Source organism: Uloborus diversus, unplaced genomic scaffold (genome assembly GCF_026930045.1).
Source record: "Uloborus diversus isolate 005 unplaced genomic scaffold, Udiv.v.3.1 scaffold_331, whole genome shotgun sequence".
NCBI lineage: Eukaryota > Metazoa > Arthropoda > Arachnida > Araneae > Uloboridae > Uloborus > Uloborus diversus.
In genome coordinates this window covers 23,689-38,514 of record NW_026558496.1, presented here as the reverse complement: position 1 = coordinate 38,514, position 14,826 = coordinate 23,689, and the positions used below count along the sequence as shown (strand labels likewise).

Genomic DNA, 14,826 nt, shown 5'->3' with positions numbered 1-14,826 from the left:
GTTTTATATTTTTCATAGTGGCGTCATTGTTTTAACTCTTATGAACAATCTAAAATATAATTGTTTTTATTTTAATGTAGGCACGTATTTTCTTCTTGTGCCATTTATTTCCCTAACTAGAAAGTCGCCGGTCAAGGTACGACAGGTGAAAATTGCTTCTACATTTGCACAAAGCAATTGCCTATTTGGTAATATTTTGATAATATTTGAAAATTTAACCCTCAACTCCAGAGTGGATAGCGTTCATTGTTGACCATTTTTTCATTTCTTCACTCCCCTGAAATGAGTCTTACCCGTAAAACAGTTAAGTGATTGGATCGAGTTCAGTCTTGCTACAATAAAGCCTTCCCCTGCATGCCTAACATTACCAAAACATACCAAATCACAGTGGCGTAGCTAGACCCGACTTTCGGGGGGGGTTACTTCTTTTACATATATATATATATATATATATATATATATATATATATATATATATATATATATATATATATATATATATATATATATATATATATATATATATATATATGATCGCTTGGAATTTTTTCCTTTTCTTCTTTTTTTTTCTTTCTCTTCTCTCTTCTTTTTCTCTTTTTTTTTTGAGACTAACGTTTCGGGGGGGGTTTTGTCCCCAAAACCCCCCCCTTAGCTACGCCCCTGCCAAATCATCATACCATGGCCAGAGTTTCATTGTTGAAACGTGGGTTACTCGATCACCGGCTATTCTCCTTATTAAAATTATAATTGTTAATTATAAAAGTAAGTGAAAAGGGGGAAAAAAAGTCAAAAATTTACATTTGTTTTCATTACTTTTTAAGTTCTGTTAATCAATTTTTCTCCCATCATTAAATATATCATTTTACACTGGCTTAAAATTGTAACAAAATTCAATATATGTATAAAATAAAATTTATCATGTACATTTTACAAAAAATGTGTTTGGTAAAACTCCCCAAAATAAAAGTCTGGTTGCAGCCCAGTAATGGAAAAGATAGAATAAGTAAGAGCAAAGTGTTATAATTTCTCTACATTACTCACAAAAGCTATGAATAGAAGAAAAAATTCATCTATACAGGAGCTAAACAGCTTCACACATAGAGCACTGCGTAAAAAGTGCAATTGCCTCCAGGCATGCACAGGAAAGATTTACAACACAAGAGAAGGAAATAACAACCAGGGCAGTGGCGAGAATGAACCCACGATCTCCGACTTAGAAGACGAAGCTTCTACCACAAAGTCGCAGAGGCCCCAAGCGAGAAAATGAAAATCAAGCTATTTTAATCAGGGATTGCCAACTGAAATATGGAAAAATCTTTAACTGAAGTGGGAAAGGAAGAAAAAGATAGCTTAAAGAAAATATAAGTTCAATCCTCCATCAAAGACTGGACAATAACAGAGTTCGTACTCAATTTCAGAAATAAAGTTTCGGAGGAGTAAAATAAGATTTTGAAGGAGTACTAACGGGCTGTCATTAAATGATGTCGCACTTTTTTAAAACATTTGACCCCCTTCCCCCTTTATCACAAAATGTCACATTCCACCTAACTCCTCCTCTTGTCTCATGTCATGTTTTTTTATAAACATATCGTTACAATAACTGTGTGATGTCGCTTTTTGTAACCCTCTCTCTTCTCCTTGTCACAATGTCATGAACCAGTCTCCTCCTCAAGGCATGACATTACTTGTGGATGACCCTTTTTACTATAGTATCACAACTGCGATTTACTAAGCAATTGTTTTTTGACACAATCAACTTAATATAGTATTTGTGTATTTTTAAATATTTAAATAATAACTAGACAACCTGACTTTTGCTGCTGTGGTGGAGGGGAAAACAATAATCATAAAACTTGAAAAATAGCCAAGCACTATTTAAGCATGTTTTACTTAACTTATGAAATGTCTTAGTCATCTAATAATATGACATAACTATGATCAATTTGCAAATCACAACGGTCTTGAACTAAAAAAGGAGTTTTGAAGGAGTTATAACCAAAAAGAAGGAGTTCGAAGGGCCCTTCAAAAATTTTTCCTAAATGAAGGAGTATTGGAGGAGTTTTGAAGGAGCGTACGAACCCTGAATAATGATTTACGATTTAAGAAAACGTTGAAAGGGGTCTTTAATTTCGCTATGAATTATTTGATAATCCTGCATGCCAGACTAACGTAAGTCACACTATCACTACTTTATAGGAGAGCATAAAAATTTTTGTCTGGTGCATACAAAGGTTGGGACTTTTGCTCTAATGACTCTAAAGGAAATTTTTTAATGATATTCCATTGTTTGGGTGTTGTCGGGGATTAATTTTTTGCAAATTTGTATATTTATGTCATTCCAAATTGCTTTCCGAGGTCCCATTTTAGATATTATTTAGAAGACTTGCAGAGACATTTATGACGCCCCAATTTCAAAAGGTGGACCCCTTCAAAACCAGAAGATGACACTTTTCATGAATGCAGCACACATTAAATCTCAACCACAACCAATGACAATTATACAAGCAAAATCTTTATTTCAATCTGGAATTTATACAGACATACATCTAATGTCAGTTTTAAGAAAAATATATAAATTATGAACAATGTAAGTGGGTTAAGAATACATACATAAAAATATATTAACAATGAAATATAAAATGAACACGTTCTCGTAAACTGATAACGCATACAAATACTGAAATGCTCTAGGCAAATGTGTTAAAAACACCGAAATCATTAAAAATAATCACAAAAACTTTGGTGAGAGAGTTAGGAACAGAGGATGCATTCCAAAATCCTCAACCCCAATTAATACTGGAAAATACTCTTAAGGCCAAAACTTCTCGCATAAAGTTGGAAAAAATAAGTCAACTGGAGAATTTATATTTATAAAGGTGCTTACATACATTGAAACATGCTCGTGCAAGAAAACGTGAGTGTGCATATTACTTTTTTTTATTCGAACAATGCAAAAGCAGGGGTGGTTCTATACAAAATAAAAAGTGGACTTGACAATTTTTATGTAAGGGCATATAAATATACACATTTATTCAAAATATCCTTCCAGAGAATATTTTGAGAGATTTTAAATTCACAATAAATATCTTTGAAAAAAAAAAGTTATGTCCTGATTTTGTTTCCTTTTTGCAGTTTGGAATTAATGATCAACTTTTCAAATTTTCCTGAATAGACAGCCACAAGTTGTCAGTATTTTCAGAACAGAATGACCCCTGTGCATGAAAACTATCCTACATATTTCTTGAAGAAGCATGCTTGTGGGTACACATAAGCACCTTAATAAATAACAAATTACAAACAACAAATTTACACCTATACATATTTTTCTTTGGAATATGAATTAGTAACACAAAATGGTGCCAAACATTCACAGAAGCTCAAAGGTCACCACAGTTTTGCTTTGCATGCAACACTAGTTCATCCTATGCACACGGTGCACAATTTAATATCACAATGGACATGTGTTCTATAAATATTAAATACATTTGTAAATAATGCAATACAGCAAAATTTATAGTGAAGTGAAAAATACTTGGACAAATTATTTGAGCCATTTAAAAGATCATGCAGCTGAGAGAACCATAAAACAAGTTTTTTCTACAATAATGCACACAAATAAATTTCTATGATGGCAAATGGCTATTTCAAGAGCTGTTTACCAAAATATTAAATCATATGCTGAGTGTCACTACTAAGTAACATTTACTTAACAGAAAGCCCCGCTGGTTGAGTTTCAAACTCAAAGAATTCTAACTGTCGTTTTTTGCACTCTCAGAGGCCCATTGTATCCCAAAACAGCTATTTGCAATGATTTAAATTTACTTGTGGATTATTATTTGTTACACAAGGTTAGCACGCAAGAGTGGCAGAATTTTAAGAATTCATGTCATTAAAACTATAACTCATATAAAGTAATTAATGCATGAAATTAAGGAAAAAAAATTTCTTTCTTTTCTTTTTTTAATTACAAGTAAATGGTCAGTGTATGAACGTTTTGTTACTTAACAAATATCTAATCTGTATCCAAGTTCATCCCACACATCTTGTAGGAATACTTTATCAGTGGTAGGTACCTGCTGAACAAATGTGTTTTTCAAGCACTTGTATAACAAGTTTTTCAGAATTCACAAGAACTTCAAGCACACATATGCACAACATTACGAAGCATCCGAAAAATGATACCACAAAATGTGGCGAATGAACTAGGTTACAGACTAGATGTTTGTTATGTAAAAGGTTCACATAGTGAACATTTGTAGCTTAAAAAATAAAAAAATCTTGGTATATTTCTTTGATTTCATGTATCATTTATTTCAAGTATCAACAATATAAATATTGAAATATGAGGTATCAAATTTTTTTGACACACTGCATAGAAAAATTAAAACTGCATAGAAAAGCAATTAATTGTTGTTTTGATATCCGATTTGTACCATAAATAAATCTTGAACCTATGAAGTATAACATTGGAGAGAACCAAAAAAAATGAAAAGTGTAATAAAAAAATTTACAATGACGGCTCTATCGTCACAGTAAGAAAAACAAATTCTTACTTTGACAGTACAGCCGTCAATGTAAACTACTTTAGTTATAATTTTTTGTTTTTACAATGTCATAAAATATTCTCGAGTCAGTGAAGTACTATGGATACACACATTTGATGCGACAATATGTTGCTTTTCCATGAATTTTTAAAATGTGTCAAGAACTTTAAGACACCCTGCGCAGTAATTGTTTTGCTCCGATGCCGAATTACCGTGCAAAACCTGCCTGCACGATCCATTTTCTCAAATCCCACGATATGCGAAAGTGGCCTTAAAAGGAATCACTTGTTAAGGTGTATTAAAATATCAAGCATCGTGTTAGGTATAAAATTCTCATCCGTGTAAAAATCTCGAGATTAGTCTCCTTTGTTCCGAAAAAAAATGACTACAGGCACAAAGGATCGATCATTGGCTTCGCCCAGAGGCTCATCGAGATCGGTCATCTGTCCGGAAATCTCTGAAGACGCACCGGCCGTAGTTTCTGAGAACAGGTGGGCTTGTGGAAGGGCCAGTCCCTGGTTTGGCAGGTGGGACCACAGTAGCGGGTCACATGGCACAGCCCACAGATGCTGAATTCAAGGGGCCTCTTCTCTATGTTCGTGCAGGGTGGGTAGTGGCACTCGAAGTATCGTTCGTCATCTAAAAAAGGATACGAGTCACATTCCATGAGAATAACTTGGGAGGAACCAACTAATATTTATTTTCTGAAGCTTAGATACAGTAGTCAGGGCCTTATTTAAGGGAGAGCAGGCAGGGCTACTGCCCCGGGGCCTCCACAATAAAGGGGTCCCCACAGTAAAATTTTTACAAAATATCATAACTTTCGCGGGTCGAAAATATCGGATATATACATATACAGTAAAAACTCCTTTAAAGGACACCTCCGAATAAGGGACACCTCTATTTAAAGGACATTTTTTCTTTTCCCAGTCCCTTTGAATTAGGACCTCCATGCATTTGCCTCTGAATAAGGGACACTATTTAAGGGACAGTTGCAGAGAGTACTTACAAAAATTAATGTGTAAATATATACGAAGTATTGAATTTACAGGAATTTAAGTATCTCAAATTCATCTAGTAGTGAAATTTTTACGTGTAGTAATTATGAAGTATTGTAAAATTTTTGCTAAAATTTTCATGCATGTTTTTTCCTCTCAGAAACTTATTCAAGTCGGCTAACAGCCAATGGATAGTCAACGACCCATGAATATTTTTGTGTAAATAACACTTCATATGTGAGCACTCTTTGAAATTTGTATTGCACTGAATTTTAAATTACCTGAAATCAAACAAGTCCATGTAAGGAATTACTTCAAATAATTCATGTATGCTACAAAACTTTACCATTGTCAAATTTTTGATTCAAGTTTAATTACTAAAAGGATAAATTTTAAAATTTGAATAAATTTGATTTGTATTCAGTATACTTTAATCATTTTTAGCATTTTATATTGAACGTTAATAGCATTTGTTTTTTTACGAAATTACAGAGTTAAAATACTGCATACATCATTTCATAAACTTCCGAAGAAGGGACACCTCCATTTAAGGGACAATTTTTCTGGTCCCCTTAGTGTCCCTTATCGAGAGGTTCTACTGTATATCAAAATATTCAGAGATGTATTAAAGTATCGGATATTTTTGAAAATATCTTTTCTAACCCTGATCAGGGGGCCTCCACACTTTCAAATCCGGCCGTGACAGTAGAACCTCCTTTAAGGGACACCTCCAAATAAGGGATGCCGCTATTTAAGGGACATTTTTTCTGGTCCCAGTCCCTCTGAATTGGGACCTCCATGTATTGGCCTCTGAATAATGAAAACTCTATTTAAGGGACAGTTACATAGAAAACTTGCAACAATTTATGTATAAAAGCATCACACAAAGTATTGAATTTACTGGAATTTAAGAAGCTCAAATTCAACTGATGAAATTTTGAAATTAACGTGTGCAAATATGACTGTTGTAAAATTCTTGCTAAAATTTGCATGCATGTTTTCTCCACTTGGTATTTTTTCAAGCAGGCTAGCAGCCAAAGGATAATCAACGGCCATGAATAGCTTCGTGTAAAAAAACTTGAAATGTGGACACTGATTGAAATTTATTTTATATTACATTTTAAATTCCATGAAACTGAACAAGTTCATATAAATTCATGTTCAGTCATGGAATTACTTCAAAATAATTCCCATATGTTACAAAATTATAGCATTATCAAATTTTTTATTAAATTTTAATTATTATAGTAATAGCATTTGAATTATTTAACATTTGAATTTCATTCAGTTTCTAAATCATTTTTAGCATTTTATCTTAAATGCTATGTTTAGTACGAAATTATGCTGAGTTAATTTTCTACACGCACCATTTCATATATGTCCAAAGAAGGGACACCTCAATTTAAGGGACAAAATTTCCGTTCCCCTTATTGTCCCTTCAGAGGTTCTACTATAGTTTAAAATCAATTTATATTGTATTTTAGCTGTAATTTCCTTAGTGGCAACACTTGGTTTTGCTTATAATTGTTTGCTGCAAAAATTTATTCATTCAACCTTTTTCTAAAAAAGATTGATGTCCAAAATTTAATGATGGATTTAAAAAAAAGGTGTCTCATTATCTGATTGTTCATTTAAAAAAAAAAAAAAAAAAAAAAAAAAAAAAAAAAAAAAAACTGACAGCATAAAAAAAAAAAAAAAAAAAAAATCGAAATGCCTCTTTCCAATACTTCTAATCATGTCATTTCATGATTTAGTTTTCAAAATATCAATGAAATAAGTCTACAAGTTTTTTAAAAGTAAAATTGAAATAAGTTTACTGAAAAATATCTGGCAATGATTGAATTTTACGTCTCGATGGAAAAACCTACATTTATCAGTTTTCAAAGAGATTAACGTATCAAAAAATCACTTGAATAAATAGTAATTTGAAATATTGAGAAACTTTGATTTGTATTTGTATATAAGGTAAATGCAAGATTCTTCATTTATGGCGTAACATGTAACCATGGTTGTCAGTTATCAAATAATATATCAGGAAATCAATTATGTATTAATTTGTGCAGAATTGCAGATAAATGTAAACCAAAGTCACTATATTAATTTGTTTTTGCTTTTGGAATGGTTTATTTTAAAATTATACTTAATGAAGATAAATGTAAGATGTTAAATGGAAACGCCTTTAAATTTCTCAAAATAAATATTTGCCATTTTAAATTAGCGTAAAAAATTTGAATTTTAACTCAATATTCGTGGTATTCAGTGCACCTCTAATTCAAATATATAAATAGCATAACAAATGTCAGTCCTGATTGCTTATTCATTATGCAATAAAAAGGAGAGAAATGATATCGTTAAAAATAATAGAAACTAAATACAAGAATAAAAACAAAACCTTCATGCTAAATTATAAATAGTAACCACAACGTTATTGAAGCACAAAGTAATCAAATATATTACAACCCACAAAAAAATTCATAATCAAATTCACAAGATTTTAATCAAAAGAAAAAAAAATCATTCAAAACATATTTAAAAGTTTAAAAAATAAAAAAAAATAAATAAAATTAAAAAAATAAAACATATACTAACCCATTAACAAAGCTTCCTCCTGACTGCCAAACAACTTCACTTGAGCTGGAACTATCTATTAGATAAAAATTATATAATTTTACTTTTTCAAACTGATTAAAAATTAGCTCCATTAATTGATTAGTTTCATTAATGGGCTCCAGTGGCAGCGATTCGGGGGGGGGGGGGGCAACCGCACCTGCACTTTTTATGGTTCATTTATTTCGTTTCCAATTTAGGAACCAAAACTAGAAATTATATTTAAAAAAAGCAGAAGTGTCAAAATTTTCAGAACATTATTTGTTTATGAAACATTATTTAGCACAAGCAGTAACTTAATTTATGTATTCATTGTTTATATATTAGTAAATCAATTGCTTTACTTAAACAAGCCATACTTGATCAATGAAATTATTACCAAGTGTTCGTGACATCTCAAAATACCTTGGGGGTAAATAATGTAAGTCTAATTTATGTTTAAGTGTTTCTTCGGGGAAAGTTACTGTGTACAAAAGTCAATAAAACTGAATAAAAATGTGAGTTAAGTTGTTAGATTTCCATCAATTACCACCTATATACTCTCAAAACCAGCCCTAGCAAAATTTTGCACCCCCCCCCCCCTTTTTACATTTTTTCGCTGCCGCTAGAAGTCCTATGGCTTTTAATTGTTTTTTTTTATTTGCCCCCACCGCCCTTTTAGCCCCCAACCGCCACCTCTGATGGGCTTAACATAAAAGCTTTTTTTCCCAATGGATGCAGTAGTACCGCATACAGAATAACAAAAGACATAAACAACAAAAACACCAAAAGGGTAAAGGCACCAAAAAGTTCAAATGGTAATTTGAGATGATCGCTCCATAATGCTTGCCTTCCAATATCTAGATGCCTCAGTCTCTCCATGGAGGGCCCTGCAGGTACGCAGGTGATCTTTATCAAAATTTTAATTCTGTAACACATGGGACACTTAGAAAGTTAGAGGGCCTTGCTGATTTTTGCAGGGGACCCCAAATTGATAGATTCGACCCTGATGGCATGGCAGTCATTAGCTCTTAGAAATTTTTTATCTTTCTATAACATATATATAGTATATAAAGCCATTGGAAATGCTACAAACATGTGTAGAAACAAAATTTTAGGAAGTTTAATTAGCTTGAATTTATATTTTGAACCTATTTTTTCTATAGTTTCAGAGGTTTACTTGAAAAATCCAAATATTCAATTCCTCCCTCTCCCTTTTAGGTCACCTCCTGGGGCAGAACTTTTATAGTATGTTTACTAACTATCCCCAACAATATTCAGAAGTCAAAAACACTTGCATATTCCATGCACTTTACACCCTGAACACTCACTGATCGAACTATTAACATGTGAAGTTAAATAATGCTTCAAATCAATACAGAAATAATATTGGGTACAAAGAATATCCAACATGGAAGAAATTCAAAAAAGAAAATTCAATTTCAAAAAACTTTACAAGCAATGGCAATGGATTGTGCGACTGGCTATCTACTAATCACACAGCAAGAATAACAGAATTATAAAAAAAAAATGCTTTTCACTTTTCATAATGCACTCAAAAGAGCAATTTAAGTGTATTCCTGTAGTTTTCAATTATTCCAAGAAAATGATTTCAAAAAGGAAGAAAAGTGTGGCTCAAGTCATGAAGAGAATTATCATTATCTAGCTTTCAATCTTAACTTTGAGTGCTGAAACATGCAGTTTTTCTTACTGGGAGTGTTTGGTTGGAAGTGAATGGAAACATACTTTTCTTTGTTTGTGGTGTCATTTTCTTTGAATTTTTGAAAACTACAGGAATACTTAAATTGTACTTTCTGACTCAGAAACGTTATTTTGTGCTTTTGAATGCATTATGAAAAGAGCTTAGTTTTTTTTTTTTTTTTTTTTTTAATTCTGTAATTTTATTCTTTTTAGTGTAAATGTATTTCAGAAATAGAATAATGTACCATCATGAAACTTCACCTTATTATTTCATATAAATGCTCCATACTAAAAGGAAAAAATATATATATATATAAGTGTCCAAAACTTTAAGCTGTTAGTACTAAAAATTAATCATTGTTCGTCTCTAGGATTTGTTTGCTAATTTAATTAAAACCATTTAAATATCAAAGGTTTCCTAAACTAATTTATATTTCAAACCATACAAGTTATTTGTGATAAAGAGCCTCATATCGTCGCTTCAAAGCAAGAGTGACATATCTTAGTGTTATTTCTGAGATTAGATATCTTACTGTTGTTCTGAGGCGACGATATGTCTCGTTAATTAGGAGTGTTATCGATTACTGGCATAGATGAGAGCAATGATAGAAAATAAGAGTATTTCATGCTTGCTCCAGAGAAGCCATCATTCAAAATTTTCATTACGATTACTATTAATATTGCTGTTGTAAGGCAACTAACATTTGTAACATTGAGTTTTATATTTAATCATTTAATGGGGAAATTACATTAAATTTGCTGTTTTGCATCCTAACAGAAATAATTTTATTTTAGAATTAATTTTTCAGCAATAAGTACCTTATGATTAAGCAATTCATTTAGTGAAATCCTGAAGTCTCTAAGTGGTCTAGTTGCCAAGATATAAGCAAAAGCAGACCTCTGATTTTTCCATACATGCCAAGTATAATAAAAGTGCTTAAAAAAGGGAAAACATCAGCTGCAATAAAGTGAAAGAATTAAACAACCCTAACTGTTCAAAAAAGTGCATAAAACTTAGTATAGCATGTAAAATTAGGCTTTGGAAATCCTTACTTCATGAGGCATTCTAACAACGGCAGACCAGTATATGGAATCTTCAATGTTATTGTCATTCACCGTATTCGTATACTTGTTACTGATGGGGTGCAATGCCAAGTTTTCTAGGCGGTTATCTACAGTTATACCATTCTTATGGATGACTTTGTACTGAGGTGCGACTCCACCAAAATGACGCTCCCTGAAATAGTATACAAGTACACATATAGTAACCCAATAGCAATCAAATATACTGTCAGCCCTGCTTAAACGAATATCGTCAGTTCCGAGACATATAATTCGATAAAGCAGTGTATTTGATTACGTGGGGAAAAGTTTTTCAAATTAAACACACTTTTCTCAAAATGTAATAATAATAAATCAATAGCTATATTGAAGTGATTAATGTTATTGGTAAAACGTCTTTGAAATAAGCAAAGTAAACAACAAAATAGTACATTCATTAAATATTACAGGTATACCCATGAAAGTTATAAAAAGGTAACTTAAACTTGAGTTATAAAATCTTCGTTTTTGCACCCATTTCGATTACATTATTTTATGAAAAATAATGTAGTATTGAATTGCTTGCTGAAGGTCTTTTGAGAATATTTTCCTAACTTTTTTCAATTTTTATTTGTCATGTTTTGTCTTATCTGTAATACTTACATTTCCTTGTGTTGTTTAACTTAATTACTGATACTGCAATTTATTGCCTTTTGCATTAGAAACAACAAAAGCAATTACAGGGTGGCGACAGGAACTCTGAAAAAAGTTCCCTGACTTTTCCCTGATTAAGTTCACCAAATTTCCCTGATTTACGCTACCAATGATAATGGTTTTCTTTCTTTACTCTACTTGAAATCCATTGTATGTTTGTATAAAATGCAGTATTTTAAAAGTTTTAAGCTGTGTAAAGTTGCTAAACTAAAGATATATTTTAAAAAGATGCTACTTTTTTAATAAAATGGTTAAAAAAAACATATCAAGTCAATTTTTTTGGAGGAAAAAAAACCTACAAAACAATATATTAATTTTTTCTAGATGGAAAGATTATAGAAAATTAAGAAAAAAAACTTTACTTCCAGAAACCATTTAGCATAAGAATTTTAAGAAACTATTAAAATTACTCTTAAAAACATATGTGTATTTAAGATAGAACTAAAAAGTAATTGAAATTATTTTGAACTAAGTTTTCAAACAGTATAATAATTATTGCAAGAATTACGAGTAATAGTGAAAGAATAGAAGTAATGTAGTCATTCTTATATAACTAATCGACATATTGATGAAAAACAGATGAAACCATTTAACATCCATTCATCTTTTCTCTAATCAAGAACATAGGTTTTAATGAATGAATACAGCATTTTAACAATAAAAAATAAAGATATTTACTTAAGTACACAAGTTAATTCCATTTCAAATGATTTCAGTATGTAACGAAAAAAAAATATTAGATTACTCTTGTAACAAACAACTTTGAAATGCAAGAAAAAAAAAAGAAAAAAAAACAATTAGTTAATTTCAAAATATATAAAAGAAGAATACAACTTAGTTATAAAATTAAAGAATCACTTAAGTCTGAAGAAAAGAAAACCCTTATAATCTGCGGCGACAACAAATAGTATAACGGCAAAAAAACAAAGTTTTTTTTAATTGAAAGTTCAATTTTAGCAATTAAATTAAAAATGCGAAGAAGTAATAACTTTTAAGCTTTTATAGTATTAATTCAAAAACCAAAGATTTCTTCTTGAAATCGTGATTACAGTACGCTAATTACTTCCAGACAATGGAATAAAGGCCAGGGAGCTAAGGTATTAATGAAGGTTTCCTCTTTGCCTGTATGATTGTTTATTTTATGTAGCAGTGAAAGCGTAAAAGGAAATTTCAAGCTAAGTAAAATAAACAACCTAACAGACACAGAAGCAATCTTAGGAAGTTCATCCTGTGGTTAATAAGTAAGATTCAATACTTTGACGTTGAGGGAAAAAGATGCACAAATATGCGGCAGTGTATAATCGCATCTCATTTTACTTTTTCTTTTGAACAGATAATTGACGGAAAATGCGTAGGGAATTAGAGTACTTAATTTTGTAAAGCAAAAAAAAAAATTTCTTCATAAAATCAAATTTCCCTGATTTGTCATTTTTTCAAAATTCCCTGATATTTCCCTGACTTTTCCCTGATTAATAAAGTTTCCCGACTTTTCCCTGATCTCCCTGATCTGTCGCCACCCTGAATTAGATAAAATAGGGGAAATGCTTTGATGGAATGTGAATGTCTTTTTTCTCGCCCGTCGTTGGCAGAAAATATATCATATTATTACATGAGTATTTGTTCTTAATTTATTTTTTGGTTAATCAATTCAAAACTTGAAAAAGTCCACTTACATCCCTTTGCTTCTCACTGCCTCAATTGAACTAAAGTAAAGAACAATGCATCTGTATAGGCTATTAAAATTCAAAATACATACAACTTTTGATGTTAACTGTCTGATGTGCAGAACAAATAAATAAGTTCAAATTGTAAAAGTATTTAATTCATTTTATTTACTAGTTCTTAAAATTAAAAAATACAAGGTTTTTTGTTTTTTAAATTTATTTTATTTATTTTCTGAAAAAACTCATCAAGTCCAATCACACTAAAGAGAAAATGTAAAAACATTAAAAAAAATTTAAAAAAATAGCTGTGAACAAACTGAAAATATTTCAACTGAATTTTTTTTTAAATTGGAAATAATCAAATAATCCAAGGTTTTCTATAATCTTTTTACTTAGAAACACTGAACATAATATCAAATAATGAGTAGATAAAACATTCAGTAAACCAGCTTTTGTTTTCCCCCACAGAGAATACATGTTGAAAAGGCTAGTAATAGAATTTAACATAATTTCTAGTTTTTTTGTGCACACATTGAATGAAACAAAACATTTAAGGCTTTGAAACCATAAATACTAACCACAACACATTGTGTAGGCATCTTCCTGATTTCCTTCCTTTGTTGGCATCATAGACAAAGGCATACACACAAGCTCCTTCACCATTTTTATCGATTTCAACAAATGCCTATAAAGAAATTATAAATATTAACACAGAATTATAACAGAAAAAATTATTTAATTTCGAAAATACTTATTTTCCTATGAGTGACAGAGGAATATCAGACTTAACTGAATAGGATTTGTACAGAGTTAACAAATTTTTTTAGAAAATTTAATGATACATATCAATATGTCTAAAAATAGACATATCAAAATTATTCACTTGAATCACATTTACATGCATGTTTCCTACACATTTTTTTTTATGCACCTTTAAGTACACAGGTAAAGCATTTATTTTTGAGTGATTATGTGAATGGTTAGTTTTAGGGACACGTCCAATCAAATAAATCTACAAAATGAAAATTTTGAAATATCTAAAATTGAATTGATAAGAGGATAGAAAATAAAAACATATTGATATATGGCTGCAGTAAAGCACAACATGAAAGTCAGGAATGCACAGCATACGGCCCATGAGCCAACTTTAAAATTGGCCTGTGGACAATTTTTAAAAAAAAAAACAAAATTGCTTGGATTTTCTTTTTTTTTTTTAATTTTAAAATATTTTCTGAGAAAAAGGACAGGTAAGAAACAAAGACTTTCCATGAGCTTTCTGGTTAATTTGATATTGAATAAGATTTGGTTACCTTCATTTTAGAGCTTAATTTTAATTAATTTAATTGAATTGATAAAGTAAACTAAAATAAAAACAGAAACCTTGGAGAAGAATAATTAGTTTCAAACTCTATAAAGTATAGATTTCTCTGGTTGATTTGGAAATAATTTACTGCTTGACAAAACCTAAAATTAAAGAAGGCAGTCATACCAGCCTAAAATCACTGATAAATTTCTGAATGTGAGTAAAGATGTGTTTTTTTTTTTTTTTTTTTTTTTTTTTTTGCGATTAATGTAATA

The 14,826-nt window shown here is 30.7% G+C and overlaps 1 protein-coding gene across 1 annotated transcript in view; it reads right to left on the bottom strand.

Annotated features, from left to right (window-relative positions):
• Positions 1–2,495: 2,495 nt before the first annotated feature.
• The window catches only part of LOC129233316 (zinc finger MYND domain-containing protein 19-like), a 29,478-nt gene continuing 17,147 nt past the window's right edge, over positions 2,496–14,826 (bottom strand). Inside the window, exons 3-6 of the mRNA XM_054867367.1 lie at positions 13,827–13,933; positions 10,883–11,066; positions 8,132–8,186; positions 2,496–5,183 (exon numbers count right to left, since the gene is read on the bottom strand). Of these exons, the coding sequence (XP_054723342.1) occupies positions 4,984–5,183; positions 8,132–8,186; positions 10,883–11,066; positions 13,827–13,933 (546 nt within the window). The 3' untranslated portion in view covers positions 2,496–4,983. The remainder of the gene's footprint in view (positions 5,184–8,131; positions 8,187–10,882; positions 11,067–13,826; positions 13,934–14,826) is intronic.